Source organism: Calonectris borealis, chromosome 21 (genome assembly GCF_964195595.1).
Source record: "Calonectris borealis chromosome 21, bCalBor7.hap1.2, whole genome shotgun sequence".
NCBI lineage: Eukaryota > Metazoa > Chordata > Aves > Procellariiformes > Procellariidae > Calonectris > Calonectris borealis.
Window position 1 is genome coordinate 11,094,175 of NC_134332.1, and position 16,731 is coordinate 11,110,905.

Sequence of the window (16,731 nt, forward strand, 5' to 3'; positions counted from 1 at the left end):
TGCTGAACACTGCATTTGGCATTTTCTCACACTAGTGGGTGATGTTTATGTACCTTTTGAGAGTTAGAAAAAGTTTTCAGCTTTCCTTTTGATTCCCCAACAGTCTTTTTTTTTTTCACTCTGAACCCTCCCTAAATTTCTTTTGCTCTGATCACCTCAGACTATGAATATGAAAGTCAAAATACGTTTTGATTTTTGTCCGATTTTTTTTTTTTCGTCTTCTTTGCACCAGCTTCTTTGTCTGGTGCATTCACTCCAAGTGCCTGGAATTCCTCTGGCCACAGGGAAGCAGCAGGACTGTCTTTTGTATCTAGTAACCATAGCTACTGGTTGGAGTGTGAAGCAATTATAGTGGCTTTGTATTGTGCAGAAGGAAGGCCCATTGCATATATGGTATTGCTCAGTATGTGGCTGCCAGAGAGCTGGCATGTTTCTGGGGATTTGTGCTGTTTGACCATTGCATTGATAGCTTTCCACTCTTGGGTAAAGCTCTTTTCTGAAACAGTGATTTACTGAGAACGTTGTTTTCTTTTGGAGTGCAGGTGGATGATACATCTTGATATAGCCAGCAAAACTCAAGGGAAGTGGTAATTTCCATAGTCTTTCCACCTGCTCCTATTTTGCAAGGGGAATTCTGCCAGATTTTAACTGTAGTGAATGGTGGTGTTTATGTAGCACTTGTAGAATTTTAAGGCCATAAGGAAATGCCTTTTCTTGCCCTTGACTGAGTCTAAATGTCATTGAAGCACAGAGTGGCTAAGTTACTTGTTCAAAATTTTTGAGAAAATTCTGATTATCCAGATGGCCTGTTGCAAGCTGTAACCATAACACCATCGTGCAGCCAGATTCACACTATCCCCAATTGTTTAAAATAAACTCCAGAGGGACAGTGGTACAGACTCTGCATGTGACTCCAGTTTTACTGCTGCTGTCTGTGTAATGGGCAGAATAGCTCTCACCTTAATTTGTTGTGTTCTAAAGGAGATTCTGGAGGGCGGAACTGAGTGTCTACTCATTTCTGTTCCCACAACTCTAGCCAGCAATGAGCACAGCAATCCACATACCTTTGGCCTGGAAAATGCTTTGGACGTCTATTGAGAGAGAACATGTGCAGACAAACCTTTTTTCTGGTAGTTTGCTATCTGCTCTAATGCAAGCTCTTGAGATAGCTCAGACATAGGACAGTTTAAATCTTACTCACTTCAAAACATGGAAACAAAGAAACACAATCTTTTCAGCTGTTTTGTTGATTGTCAGTACATTTAAATAAGAATTGGAAATTAAAGCTTGTGACTCAGTCTGATTAACTGAATACACAGGAAACCCCCTGTCTCAGTGTTTGATCTGTGGAAATGGCTGAGAGATCAGAGAATGTGTAAACCATGAAGGTCAGTTTGGAGGAGTGTTTATTAAGGGAAAATACTGGGGTGTCATAAGCACAGAAGATCAAAGAGTTACTGTGGCAATATATGCAATCATAAAACATGGATTTATAGCTCCTGTCTTTTTCCAAGTTCTAGAAGCATGATAATAGGAGTTACGTCTTCAAATCTGCATTAAAACAGTGAACAGATAATGAACAGCTGGCTGCTTTTTCTGTGTTAAGAGTAAGTTTAGTTCCCTGAAGTGGTATTTCTGATTAATGCTGTTAATGCCTCTGACCATAATATTAGCACTGCTCAGCCCTGTGGATTGCTGCCCACCATTTGGCACCATTCAGCAATTCACTGGGCAAGCTGGGTGGGAGAGAGATGGGAATCAGCATTCTGCTTCTTTGAGGGGGTAAATACTCTGCATATTTCACAAGGGGAAACTGAGCCACATCTTCTTATGCCTGTCTTAATGAAAGTCTAGTGGTCTAGGTCTTTATAAATTCTTTATAAATATTTTACACTAGTAAACTGTGTACATATGTCTGGCATGAAAAAGCTCTGTCACATCAAGATGTTATGGTCTGGAACTTGGTCTCCAGTAACAAAGATAAACAACGTAAGAAGTAGGCTGGGAAGTGATGAACGCACAATATCCATCTAAAACTTTGGATAGGAAAAACTGCAATCTGAACTGTGTGCAGGGACTTCACTAGAGGTTTTTAAATTAGTATCCAAACTGGTAGTTGGCTAAGATACTGGGCTTGTGTGCTTAATCTACCAAAACTCTACAAGATATATCAAAGGCATGAATAGTAAGGCTCTTTTTAAAATGACTGTTCTAAAAGATGCTATAGGCATTGCCAGGATTCCTAGCATCTTGCTGGGCCATTTATTCAGTATTGTCTTAGAGGTACTACCTGCTGATTGCCAACATTGCTTTTTGGTTATCTAATCCTTATTTTGAGGTGTTTTTTTTTTTTGTCGTAGTGTCATGTCTTGCTTCACAGAGATTGTCAGATCTGATAAACTGTTAACCTGGGATAATAATGGTGATGTTTAGATGCAGCCAGCAGAGAGTATCTCAGCCTGCGTTTTCACTGAAGTATCATTTCTCCCTTCTGTACTATTTGTGCAACAATAAAAAAAAAATTAAATAGTTGCTATGGAAAAATGGAGGGGAAGAACTTGACTCTGGGCACCAGGATCTTGAGGGGAATTGAATATACCTGATCCTAATGGTGACATCACTTGAGCATGAGACCAGGAAATTCAAACAAAAGGTGATGGGAAGTAGTTGCGGGGAGAGGGAGCAGCTGGTATATGGGAGCAAGCTACTTCAACAGAGCTGCTCCTGGTGGCTGGCAGAGGTGGTGAGCTGCTGCAGCTCCGAGGCTTAGTAGTTGTGATCAAACACTGGTATTTTGGAAAGTTTCCCATGCCCACTCTGATTTTCTCACGTTGAATAGAAAAGCCCGCTGTTAAAGCAGCTGTCAAAAGATGCCATGTTAAACAAGACAAGGAATACAGGTTATGGAATATTTTAGGCTAGGTGAAAAATCAGTGCTAATTATTAGCATATCATGAGCTTGTCAGTAGTCTCAGAGAATTTCAGGGTCTTGTTTTCTGATGGCTATTATTACTAGGAGTAGCTGCTTTGCTTAGGTCTGGGAAGAAAGGGTTTAATCTCTCTGTGTGAAGAAAGAAATGGGGCTGGTAAAGCCCTAGGATGCGTAAAGCCACCTAAAAAGGCCTTGTACATTCCCTGGGCAAGTACACTGAAGGTACTTCCTAAAGAAGGATTTGATTTTATTCTGCCATTACCTTCCATAGCAGATATGCTATCCTTCCAAAGTTAGCAAGGGTGGGGGAGAGAGTGGGTGAACAGCATGAAAGCCCCTTTTCAGGCCTGCCCAGTCTTCCTTCCTGGTGTGCAGATCCTGGGAACAGGCCATAGTGTGTACCCTTTCACTAATCCTTTACACTGACCAGGATAGGGAAAGATCAGCAGAGGTCAGCAGGGATTTACTAATATAAGCACATGCCTTCCTGTTGTCATGGAGACATAACTCTTTCCATGCCTTTATTCAGAGTTTATTTAGTAGTTGTGTTACTCTGATACTTGAGGTGGAGCAGTCCCCTTTCTACCCTTGGCCTCGGTATCTTTCTCTAGCGGGAAATGTGCTGGGGGGATCAGCCTGACTGGAGCACAGCCTGACTGGTAAGAATTGCATCAGGCTGGGGTTTTGAGCATTCACAGTTCAGGCACTTGAAGGTTCCTCTAGCTCTATTATTGCAGTGCAGTTGGGGGCTGCTGCTGGGAAGCCTGCTGTTCTCACCTCTTGGTTGTAAATTGTCTTTTTTCCAGTTGTTGTAGTGAGTAGTGCAGGTGAAATACACCTGAAGGAAGCCTCTTTCTCCACAAGCCTGCAGTGCCTTTTTGTAAAAGATGATATTCATAGGGAGCAAGATTTAAAATAGCATGGAAGTCAAGGAACTCAATAACAAATCCATGCACAAAAGGTACTTAGTACATCATGAATGGGTCATAATTTTAGAAACTTAAATAAATACTCATAAGCATGAAGCAGTCTCTTCCGAAAGTGTATCACTAAAACAAGAGGAGAATATGCCTGAGTCCTGTCTGTTGCAACTTGTTTAACAGAAAACAAAAGTGCTACACGAGGAGATGCAGTGTGTAAACTCTTTTCCCCTCTGATTGGGAATCCTTCATAGTAACGGGTCTTTGAGGAGAAGAGTGCCCATTCCCTTTCCTCATTTTATGTCATGGGGAAACACTGTTGGGCATATGTGTAGCCTGGTTACCTCTTAAAGACATTGCAGCTTTGGTCTGGTATTTTACATCCTCTGTTTTTCTCTTTTTTTTTAATCTGGACTGTGGGTAACGTGAATTGTGCTGACTTTCTGGGAGAGAGAAGCTGAAGGGATGAGAAGAGTTGGACCTATGCAGACTTGACTCTCATCCTTTTGTCATCTTTTTGTCTCAGAAAGCCCCACTTCTGATTGACCCAAAGATAGAAAAGACACAATTCCTTTTATCATTAATGTTCCCATGATTAGTCTGGGTAAAGTGCTCAATCTGACATCCTATATGACTTTAGAGCCTACCTTCTCCTGCTAGGTATTTTCTGCTTCCTGAGATGATTCAGGCATCTAGGAATGATCAAAGCCACGGCTGCAATGTGTAAAATTGGGCAAGTTTTCAGAGCCTGGAACCTGTGGAAATATATTTCATATTGCTGGTGTGAATCCAGAAATAAAATATACCCTTTTCTTTGATTGTCTTTCCTTTTGCTAGACAGTTTAATATTTATATTATGTGGTGAAAGAAAACACCTCCATGTTATACAGACCGGAAAAATCTAACTTTCTAATTCTGTAATACCTCTAATGTAAAGTATTAAAGGTTTTGAATAATTTCATCTTAGAGGACACTTGTGAAAATACATAGTTGTAACTATTTTTTAAGTTGGGCAGACTGATACACAAAGGGGAACTGGCTCGCCTAAGCTCACATTAAGTTTTTGCCAGGCCAGGAAATAATATTATAGCATCCTGACTCTTCTGGCCTTTGTGTCTGTGATTATGAGCATTTTGCTGAGAGATTGTACATAGGAGATAGTGAAAAGATGAAAATGTACTCTTGAGTGCAGTGCACATGCGTGAACAGGTATTCAAAGATGGATGTTTTCAGTAAGTACCATGGACTCTGCTTAGAGGTTTTTTGTGCTTGTGGAGATTATATTGTTCCATTTGAATAACACATTAAGTATAATTTAAAAAAAAAAAATTAATTACTTGTCAAAATTGTCTTCAGTGTGAAAGAAACGAGGTAATCTCGGAGCTGATAACCCCAATGCCTGCCACTTCCTTGTTGGAATTTTAAGTGACTGTTAAGAGCACCTTTAATGTAGTTATCAATGAAGCAGTGTGAGAATATAGAAACTTCAGATACCATGTGCATGGATAGGGTGACAATTAAGGGGACCTTGGGAATCAACAACTTCAGCTGCTAAAATTCAAGTGGGAGAGAGGTTCATGAAGATGTGGCACTGAGCATCTTCCATGAGGTCAGGTGTATCCCCAGCTTGAGGGGATCCATCCTCTATCATAGTTTCCCAAGACTTTGAAAAAACAAACTTGTGAGAAGCAAAAACAACAAATAGAAGCCAGTGAGTAATGCTAAAGCAGCATCTCACAAGCAGTGAAGTAATAAAATGACTGAAGCTCCTTGTCCTGTGTATTGTCTTAGCAAGTCATAATTGGTCTCTAATAAAACCTTCTGCCAGCAGTGCTAACATAACGTCAGGATGGAGAGGGGAGGCTGTGAAAAAAGTTACTTCAATGCAACTCATGTTGTGGGGAAAATTACCACTGAGATTTCACAACATGTGTGAGATAATGGAGAACAGACAAAGTTGAGCGTTTTTGTTTGTTTTTTAAAGAAAAAGACAGAAACCTTGCCACAGCTCTTTGAGAACCTCCTCCTCCTGCACTGTCTTTATCAGTTCCCACAACTCTCTTTGCCAGTGCAGTGCAACAGCATCTTGGCCCGGTTTACTGAAGTAAGAGATTCCTTGGGACTCTCTGGGAGAGAGAGAGTGAACTACTACCAGGGGGATCTTGGATTGCCCAGCATCTCATTAATTTCTGATTTCTCTTTTTATGGCTAGAAAACTCACTGTTGCAACTGCCCTTTGACAAGATCATTTAGTAAAGGTATAAAATTATTAAAGCCAATTATTAAAACAAAGCCTGATAATGCAGCTTGTTTGCCTTAAAGTGATACAAAAGGTCACAAACCTCATCTTTTAGGGAAAACCTTTGTCAGCTACCTTTAAAGTGTAAAACCAGACCTGTCGTGACAGAGCTCAATGAATGCTTTTTATGCAACTCTGTTAGCCTTTGAAGTTCCTCCTAATCCACTCCTAAATGCCTGGAACGTATTCTTCAAAGAAACTGTAGTCTTCTCCAGTTTCATTTCAGAGTAGGGTTACAGGACAGTATGACTGTAATTTTTTTTTTAATGTTTTTTTCACTTACAAACATCACTGATTCATATTCTTCTTGAGAAATGTAAAGGAAAAATCCTGAATGTCATTGCTAATCCAGCAACAACTACTTTTGTGGAAAACTAAACTCTTGTCATTCAACGAGTTCTTTGATCTGATTTTCACCATCTTCATGAAACAGCATAGTCTGAATTACATGTTTTCATGGTTGGTATATTGTGCAGCACGAAAAGCTAATTTATTCATTATGCTTATTAGCATTTGGTGCATATTCATATACTATTCACATTCATATAATAATCTATTCCAAAATTGAGAGGAATTATTGTATGCCCTAGGACTGATGGATGAAAATAACAAAACCAGAGCTAAAAACGTCATATGTGTTCTTTGTCAAGCTAGGTGGTAGTCTAAGTCTTTGATACTCATTTAGTACACTGAATTCTTGCAGACTCTGCGTTTAACTTCCTGGCAACGTCACAAGGGTTGTATACTCACTTCTCACTGCTGAGATCCCCCTTTCCGACGTCACTCTGTAATAAATTCTGTTTTGAATTAGTGTCTTATCTGCAACGAATTACTGAGCCAGAAGTTTAGCACTGCCACTGAATGAATATTAGGGTTATACTTTATTTACACAGAGGCATGTTTTGTCCTTGGGAAATATTCCAGTATTAGTATAGGCATGCTATATACAGGGGAGTATATGATATAATCTTGAAGTTAGTGCTGTTAATATGCCTGTAACCTGTACTGAGTAGGGCAAACACATGGGTAATTTTCTGCAGTCTGCAGTTCACAGAATAATTTGAAGTTATTTAGATATTGTTTCATTTCTTGTGTCATAAATTGCAGTCTTCTCTCTCTGCTCCATGCATGCCTTCCAAGCAATGCTGTGTTACTTCAGGATATTTGTTCCAAAAAAGGAACATTTTCCTCCAAAATTAGGTCCTGCTGAACTTACCACTTTTAGACATAACTAAAGTAACATTTGGTCACAGAAAGTAGCTAAAACTAGTACAGTAATGATGCAGGAATTCAACTTTTCTCTATGCAGCCCTGTATATAACTAGTTATTCACCACAGATTATGAGTACACGTAACAAGTTAACCACTGCTATTGTTCATGATCATAGTAAGCTTAGAGGAAGTTGGAATTCTCCCTATTACTTTACTGCTGTTCTTTTTGGTAAACCAAGAGGGCCTTTTGACTTTTTAGTGAAGCTTTGTGTTTGCTTGACTTGGTATCTCTCTGTAGTTCAGCCCTGTTGTGTCTACAAGTTTGTGTGTGACTACAGGGCCATATATTTGTCACCTAGTCTTTTTGTAATGGACAGGCATTAATAACTAATAGAGATTATTGAGCACTGCAGTCATATGATGAACCAAAATAGAGAAGGTACAAAAAGGTATGTCTGTTGTGAAAGAACTTTGGAGAAGACAGGAAATAGCAAAGGGATTTGATGTTTATCTTTATTTGCAAGAAGCATTTAGACTGTCTGCTTATAATGGAAGCAGAAAACTATGCATGTAGCCTTTGAAATTACTTCAGCCTGTCTACACTAGCAGTGCTTGGTGATTCTGTTGAAATGTGAATTTCTTTGCAGATGCAGTCTGCTGCAAATCGGAGAAGTCGTTCTGAACATGCAGGGGACTTGGTCTCTTTTTTTTATCACAGACTGTGCTCCTGGCCTGTGGAAAGTGCAGGCTGGGACTGGTTACTCATTAAGCCTACAAAGGCTCATATCTCTTGCCTAGTAAAGCTCTTTTGCGAATAGTTTCCTGGGCTCCCACTCTAATTGCTGCAGAGATTCCAGGCAGATTCCGTCATCCTTGTTTTCTGCCTGACTGGGAATCTGAGAATAAAAGGGTTGATGGCAGAATAATGAGATTGCTGGACAGTGCAATGCTCAGCAACTCTCCCCAGCATCACATGAGAGAGGAAGGGAGGGGTGGGCCATAGGGATGATGCTGGGAAGAGAAAGGGCTGTCTAAATCCCTGAGCACCCCCCCCCCCCCGCCCCCATCAACACTGCCTCTTAAAAGAAGACTTAGAAACACTACAGTCTTTCGGTGGGAGGAATTTGGGGGAGGTCAGGGCAGGGACAGGCTTTTGTAAACCAAAGTCTCCTATAAATCCCTTTCAGGCTCTGAAATCAGATGCCTCCGCCTTCAGGTACAAAGAGACTGAGGAGCTGATGGGGCAGCGAGTTGATAGAAAACCACTGACACAGATTAACTACTGGGTGTGTAGAAGGTGCACCAGAGCAAGGCAAACATGACCAAAAATGGGCTGGGATAATGATGGCATGAATGAGAGTGTGTAAAGTCAGCTGAGAAGTGATGCAGTGGTGTGTGATCCTGGCAAATCCTTAGCATGGAGCATGGCACGTTAAAACGTTTCTCAACTAGCAGTAATGCAGTGAGGGCCAAGGGCGGTGAGCTGTGGGTACTGTCAAAGTAACTGCCCACTCTCCCACCTGCAGTTTTGTGGAGTTTCCCAGAGACGGATTCCTGTCTCTAGTAACTAGAGTTACATACAGAAGGCAGCAAAAAGGGCAGAGAGCTGCTTACACAATGGCATCTAAACCCAAGGTTAAATGCTAGCGATTGCTTGACTTCCAGTGCTAGGCAAAGTCAGGATTGGCTCACCAGAAGCATTAGCTGTTTCTCAGATACCATTTGCTATTTCATGAGCTTTACCTCTACTTTGTGGCCGTTTTTCATAGGCGTTTTCAAAACATCTGCTATATAGTTGTTTGCAGACTTACTTCCAAGTTTGGATGTTTCATAACACTTATGCAGGAATCAGTCTGGGGTATCTCTACCCCACAGCTTCTGTCCTATGTATCCTGGAATGGAGCAGAACAAAAACCTCTGATACCAGAAAGCCTCAGTGGGATGAGGGGCTAATGATGGCTGCTTTTGTGAAGTGAGAAGTTCTCTGTTTGCATTGCCTTTGTCCCTTTATACTATTTTTGTTTTTTTTTTTCTTTGGAAAGTGTATAATTGTGTCATTGAGTCCAGGGCATATATCCTAATTCTAACATCAAGGCAACTGTCTCCTGTCCCCTGGGCTGTTCTGTCCTTTGACCAGATTGTTTCACAAAGTGAATTTGAAATTTCTTTTGGAAAAGAAATGAGGATTCCTCCTATTCTTCCATTCTGCTCCATTGACAAATATCTAAATTGAACACTTTTTTGTTTTTTATGTCATGTATCCTGTATAATCTCATTTATATGAATTAAATTTGCAGCCCCATGGGCATGTCTCATCACATTTCTGGATGGTGGAATTGCTTAATGGGACAAGAGCCTTTTAAACACTGCCATTTTGGGGACAACAAGGCATTGTGGCTGGATGTGAATAAATTGATCACATCCAAATGCTCCCAGGTTTAGGGGAATCTGGTCTCAACATTAGTTGCTGGTATCTGGATATTAGACTGGTGTTTTGGCTCTGCAGATACTAAGAGTTTGGATTTAAAATGCCATCAGTACAGTGAATCTCACTGGTCTCTGCTCTTCTTTGCTGTTCTTATAACACTTAAAAATTTCCTGCTGTGTAAATTTACACGTCTAACCTATGGGGAGAGGGTGCTTGGCCAGCGATTATCAAACTTAGAGCTACTCCATGTAATCAGAGACTGTTTGAAGTGTGCCAATTTGGAGTTTGGGTTGGACTGTTTATGGCAGCATCTTCAGATCACTAGTGGATTAGCTGAGAAAAAATCATATCCCCAGAAGGAGCAGCTGGGATATTAAGAACCACAGCCAGTGTCTTAAAACATACTGTCTGCCTCTCTGGATTTCAAAGCACAAGTCTTGTGCCCTACTGGTGAAAGGAGTCATTGGATTTTACACCAAGTTCATCTTGTGAATGGATTTAAGGTGATACATTTCACTGCTCTCAAAGTGATGAATTCAGGGATGAATAAGCACAAATAAAACGATTGGTTTGTGAGTGCCTCTTAAAAAACAGGCGTCTAGTCACCTGACTTGGCAAGAAATTCCTGGTTGCCATCACATGAAGGCATGTTGTGTTGTCTTATTTATAGTAAATGTATGATTCTCCAGTATCCTTCTCAGCTAATGGCTAGACAGGCCTTGCAGTGTGGAAGTTAGGTGGGCAATCTCTGAGTTGTATGTGGTGATCGGCAGAAGAACTTTCTTCTTTAGGGCTATGAATGTTAACTAACAAAAAGTCTCTTTTCTCAACAGGAACTTCATACTCTGAAAATGATAGCAGCTGTTCCTCATCCCCATGTGAAAATGGTGGGAGCTGTAAGGATTTGGAAGTGGGTTACCAGTGCACCTGCCCCGTGGAGCCTGTAGCCTACATGGGCATAAACTGTGAACTCCTCTATGACGCATGCGTTAAACATGAGTGTCCTGCCCATAGGATTTGCAACGGGACTCCAGGACTCCTGGAATATGAATGCATCTGTATGCCTGGCTTCACAGGTATTGATTGTAACATTAATATTAATGAGTGTGAGAGCAACCCTTGTAAAGATCCTCATTTTGAATGTGTAGACAGTGTAAATGGATACACCTGTAGATGCCAAACAGGACTGAATGGAGAAGGCTGCCAAACAGAAAGCTCTGTGTGCTCTAGCCACCCCTGCCTAAATAATGGGACATGTGTCGAGGGTCCTGGGGACTATACCTGCATCTGCCAGCCTGGCTTCACCGGGGCCAACTGCAGAGACAACATTGATGAGTGCGCCTCCAAGCCCTGCCAGAACGGAGCCATCTGCCGAGACAGGGTGAATGAGTATAGCTGTTTCTGTGTGCCTGGGTTCCAAGGATACAACTGTGAAATAGACATCAACGAGTGCGCGTCCCGGCCCTGTAAAAACAATGGCACCTGCCTGAATGAGATGGATCACTATTTGTGCAAGTGCGTCCCCGGCTACACAGGTACCTTTCATGCTCATGTACTAGCCAGGTGGTTGGGTTTACATCTCACTGTTCATGTAGTTCCACAATCTGCCTGCTGCTCATGTGTCTTGTAGTGTTAGTAGCTGTCTTGAGAAGCTCTTGTTTTACAGCTGTGAGACTAAATCTCTGTTCCACAACTCATATTTCTGGAGTGTTTGGTAGTGTGTGTGAATAAGGGTGTAGGGCTTGTTGTTGTGGCTTCTGGACAATAGTTGAGGCTTTGATTTCCATGGATGGTGTGGATGTTGAGAGACGTGGATCTAAGAGTGGAAGTGGGTGGACTGTCTGAGACTTGAGTACTAGATACAAAGTAGATGTGATTAGCTCTCAGCATGAAATTAAGGGAGACATACAAGAAAAGAGAATTATTATCAGGAAATGTATACGTATTGTATGTTTCCAGGTATAACTTATCTCTGCCTATCTGGCCTGTAGTTCTTTGTCCTGTGCTGCAGGATTTCTCTGAGGGAAGTAGTCTTTTTGGAATAAAGTGGCTTTTAGTTGGAGATTTCTTTTCCAATTCTTTCACGCCTGGCGAATGTTTTTTGGCACGTGACATAAGTATCTCTCTTTTGTGCATCTGTGCTAATGTGACTCAGAGAGTAATCTGCACCTGTGAGTTATCTGTGAGGGAGGCAGTGGGGGGTTCTCCTTTCTCCAGCCATGCTTATCGGAGTGGAATGCAATTGTACTGCGCCCACGTCTGCCTGGTACCACCTAGCACATGAACTTTCTCAGCCTTCCCCGTTGTCACAGACTGAAGTGTTTAAAGAGTTAGGTTGCTGTGAAAGAATGCTGCTGATTACCAGTGGAATGAGGAGAAGTTACAACATCAGGAATGCAGTCCCTGATGCTGACTCACTCTGTGATAAAAATGAACAGAGATGAAGGAATAAAAAAGCAGAATTTCTGTGTAGGCTGTAAGATTACTACTGATTTTGAGTATCAAGCATAATTCTGTCTTTGCAAATCAGTTTCTTTTTTATCTTTATGCTGAATTCTCAATTCAGGATTGTGGGATTCCCCTGCCAAAAAAGTGATAAAATGACTCAGGCAGCTGGAGGAGCTTGTTGTACTCCAAATTATCCTGATGTCAAATATGAGGCTTTGCCTTATGATCTAGTTCTTCATCCAGAGGTTCTAGCACCATTGGCTAGCAAGGCCAGGTTGTTTCCTGGTGCTTGCAGCTGGAATTTGGGTGAAGGAAGTTTTGCGTGGGTGTTGACGGGTTTGAATCAGCAGATTAGGGGGCCCACATTCCGTCAGGATTAGGATGGCCATGTCCACTATGTGGTGAGCCTTTGCCAAGAAGGGGAGATTAGATGGATTGGCAGGTGCCACTGTAATGACTAAGGTTTGGAGGTGATGCCAGGCCATGGACAACTTGAAGAGGTGGAATGTAGTATGGTAAGATAGTTGCATAGAAGTTGTGCAGGAGGTCTTATTCTGTCAGGGAAAGTTGAGACTTTGGACCAAAAATGCGCGACTTGCTGTTATTCTTGATTAGTAGTATTGGAGCTAACACCTAATTTTTAATAGTATTTAATAATAAAATTACTTACTAATACGTAGTATCACTGTAATTAGCATTTTGCACCGCTTTAATGCTTTTTTCCTAGGTATCTCAAAGCAAGTTACAAATATTATTTAAACAAATGGAACAATGTTTTGGAGAAGCAGGTAGAGATCACTTTTCCCATGCCCAAAATGCAACTGCCTCTGATGTAGAACACTGGATTTGATTAATAGCAACGCAACACAAGTGAAGGTCCCATGTCTAACTAAAACTGTAAGAGCCATATCGTATATAAAAGTTTAAACTACACTAACTAGCAGTGTGATTCTTCTCTTCCCATCCCTGTCCTCCCTGCCCTCAAAGGATCCCAAGCCAAAACAGCTATCATTAGATTTTTACGAGCTGTATATAAAATCAAGATTTTTATGAGCTCTATGTAAGATCAAGATTTTATTGCTTACTCAGAAAATGGATGTTATTTGTGAAGTGCTGACTGATTGGCTATTTCAACAAACCTGAATGAAAGAGACTAAAGCTTTGCAAATACTAGAAACTATTTTTACTTTTGATAGAAGACTAAAATCCAAAAGTCTAGACAAAATAATTTTGTTTACAAATAAAAATTAAAGGTCCTTAATTTGTAAGAATCACATACTGTTCATGAGCTCCCAATATTCTTATGGCAAAATTAGAACAGATCACTATGCTAGCCAGCTTGGGTTGATAACATGGCTTTTGTGATTCCAGTTAGCACAGATATACTTTTCTGGACTTGTAACACAGATATTTTTCTGTTTTGTAACAAAGGTATGAACTGTGATGCTGAAATAGATGAATGTGATTCAGATCCTTGCCAGAATGGGGCCCTGTGCAATGATCATGTTGGGTTCTACACCTGCACCTGTGCACCAGGTTACCAAGGAATCCAGTGTGAGGTGGACATCAACGAATGTGTGAGCCAGCCATGCCAGCACAATGGGACATGTCATGACCTCATTAACAGGTGAGAAATCAGTGTTGTTTAGGTAATTAGATACCAGGACTGATCTAAAGGTCTACTTTGTGTAACCTGTGAAAATTAGAGTAGAAATCTTGGGAGGGGAATTGGATTTAGTGTTTTGTACATCCCAGTGGTCCCAGTGGCAGTAACAGAGTGATTTATGGCAATAAGCAAGAAGGCCCCTCCCAGCAGCAGAACTCCTAGGATTCTTAAAGGAAGGTAGGAAAAGATTCCTGCTATTGCTTCCAGCTGACATATCAGATACAAAGGGAAGTGATTTGCAGAGCATAAACAGCAAAGGCAACTGCTGGGAACATACCTGTGTGTCTGAATTTACCTTTTCATAGGTAAGGTGTGAACTCAGAGGCTGGCAAGGGTTGTCTGCTCTGTCATTAGTGTGGCCTGTTTGTGCAGATGGAACTGTCTTTTTCCACTGCCCCAGAAGTGGGTATGAGGACCGACAGCTTAGCTCCATTTCCTCTTTCGTCATACTGGGCTTTGCAGTCACATTAAGAGCTTAGGCATTGTTCTGTTTTGCTGCCCCACAGCTACCGTTGTGACTGCAGTGACACAGGCTTCGAGGGGGACCACTGTGAGTTGGATATCCTGGAGTGTGCCTCTGAACCCTGTCTGAACAGTGCCACGTGCGTGGAGGGAATCAAAAACTACAGCTGTGCCTGCTGGCCAGGTAGGTTAGAAATCTATTTTGCTATGCTGGCATGTAGGCACGTTGCAACGGAGAGCACATGCTAAATTGCCGTGTTGAAGAAGTAAAGAACTAATGATCATACTGCATGGTCCAGTGTGATTTTTCATTGTCTGAACCAGTGATGCTGCCACTGCTGCCCTTTACGGGCCAAAATCCAATTGACCTCATTGCTGAGAAATGCACCCTGGTTCTCAACCATAAAATTGTCTTTCTCTTTTCTGCCATTTTCCATGTGTTTTTCTTTCATGAGATAATGCTTTCCTGCAAATTGATTATTTGGCTCCTGCATCTGACATAGTGGAGAAAGTGGAGGGTCCTGGGACTCCCTACTAGATGAGCTGCAGTGCCTTCTGGGTCTTATTCTCACCTTCAAGGCAGCCACAATATTTGGAAGACTAGTTCCAGTGAAGTTGTGTGTGATGTTAACACTGATGTCTCCTGGCAGGTTACACAGGGCAGCACTGTGAGGAGGATGTGGATGAGTGTGCGACAGATCCCTGTCACAACGGAGGTGTATGCTTTGAGCGATCCAACCAAGCCTATTATGGAACACGACCTGACTTCCCCAGTAATTTCAGCTATAGCCAAGCAGCTGGTTTCTTCTGTTGGTGCCAGCCAGGCTTTGCAGGTGAGCTATGCAGTAAATGTTCATCCTGTCTGCACTTGATAGATGCTGCATCTTTTGAGTAGGTAGGAATGGAGCAATGTTATCTCTGCAACAAAAATCACTTAATGACTGGTACTTCAGAGGGAGCGGCAGCCTGATGCATCAGGAACATGCTTCTGTTTACATACTGTGTATATATTGCAGACAGCTGTCTGAATGTCATTCTCCGTGCAGCAAGCCTGTCTCAAGGCTGAGGCAACAGCTTATGCACTTTCCAAGTGCTTTGATGAATGCCCTCTGGCTATGCAGATGCCAAGGTGGTTTCTCTTAGTCAGTCTCTCATGCATATGCTAGAATTCATCCCTACAGGATATCTGTGAAACCCCTAATCAGAGGAAACTAATTCCCTGGAAGCCCAGATAACTATTCTAGGTGTTTCCTTGATGAGACTACTCTCATGACAGCAACTGTATAACCAGAGTGAGTAGGAGACGAGGGGATTCTTGATATCTTGCTTTTGGAGCTAGAAGCTCTATGGATGTTCAGCTGAAATATCACCTTTCCCTGGTTTATAGATATGTATAAAAGGCTGGATTTAACAGCTGGGGAAATTCCCAGTGGGAGGGGCTAAACAATAATACTTTACTCTTTTTTTGAGAGAAAAAATGAGAGTTTGGCCCACTATTGCACAGATGGGAATGGTTCAGAAATTTTGATCCTGCCACTGCTCCCTTTCATGACACTGGAAAATTATTTGACCTTTCCGTACTTCATTTTTCCTAATTGTTTCGGTGATAGTATCTATTTGCCAGAGTGTCTGGAGAGACATGCTATAGTTAAGAAATTCTTTTGCATTTTTAGATGATAGAAAAGAAGTGCAAAAAATCGAGAATGCAGTTGTCATGCAGATTCTTTCCTTCATTGATGCACTTGTGCACTTAAGATGCCTATTTGTGTTTTCACTTTTAAGGGGAGACCTGCCTTACTAACATTGATGAGTGCGAGTCCCAGCCGTGTCAGAATGGAGGGCTCTGCGTGGACCTTATTAATGGCTTCCTTTGTCATTGCCTACTAGGTTATTCAGGTAATGTTGGTGAAGGGGGGTGGCTGGAATCAGGTCTTTCTGGTTAACTAATGCTGAGCTGCTGCGTTACTGCCTGGCTGCAGGACTGGATTCCAGCGCTGGGTAGCCCAGGCTGCTGAGCAGGACTGAGATGAACTGTGGGGAGTGCGGTAGTGGTGCAGCGGGATGTCTGCAGTTCAGGCCTCAAATGCCATGGGAAAGCTATGTGATTTTGGTCAAGTAAGTTGATAGGCTATGAATTTTGATTTTGGTCAAGTAAGTTGATAGGCTCTAGATTTTGAGACATAAGGTCAACTGTGTAGAAGAGTCTAAGATCAGAATATCTATGGGATCTGTATCCTGGAGTGAAAGTTCACTGGGAGAACTGTGGGGTTTTTTTTATACACGTACTATGAAGGTGAACAAAACCAGCTTTCAAATAAAAAAGGGGGTGCTTAACATTCTAGTTGTCACAAGCTACAGAGTGTA

At 41.7% G+C, this 16,731-nt stretch overlaps 1 protein-coding gene across 1 annotated transcript in view; it reads left to right on the plus strand.

The window, feature by feature from the left end:
* The window catches only part of CRB2 (crumbs cell polarity complex component 2), a 75,429-nt gene that overhangs the window by 33,939 nt on the left and 24,759 nt on the right, over positions 1-16,731 (plus strand). The window contains exons 7-11 of the mRNA XM_075170825.1: positions 10,625-11,326; positions 13,671-13,866; positions 14,412-14,551; positions 15,018-15,200; positions 16,150-16,263. Coding sequence (XP_075026926.1) covers positions 10,625-11,326; positions 13,671-13,866; positions 14,412-14,551; positions 15,018-15,200; positions 16,150-16,263 — 1,335 coding nt within the window. The remainder of the gene's footprint in view (positions 1-10,624; positions 11,327-13,670; positions 13,867-14,411; positions 14,552-15,017; positions 15,201-16,149; positions 16,264-16,731) is intronic.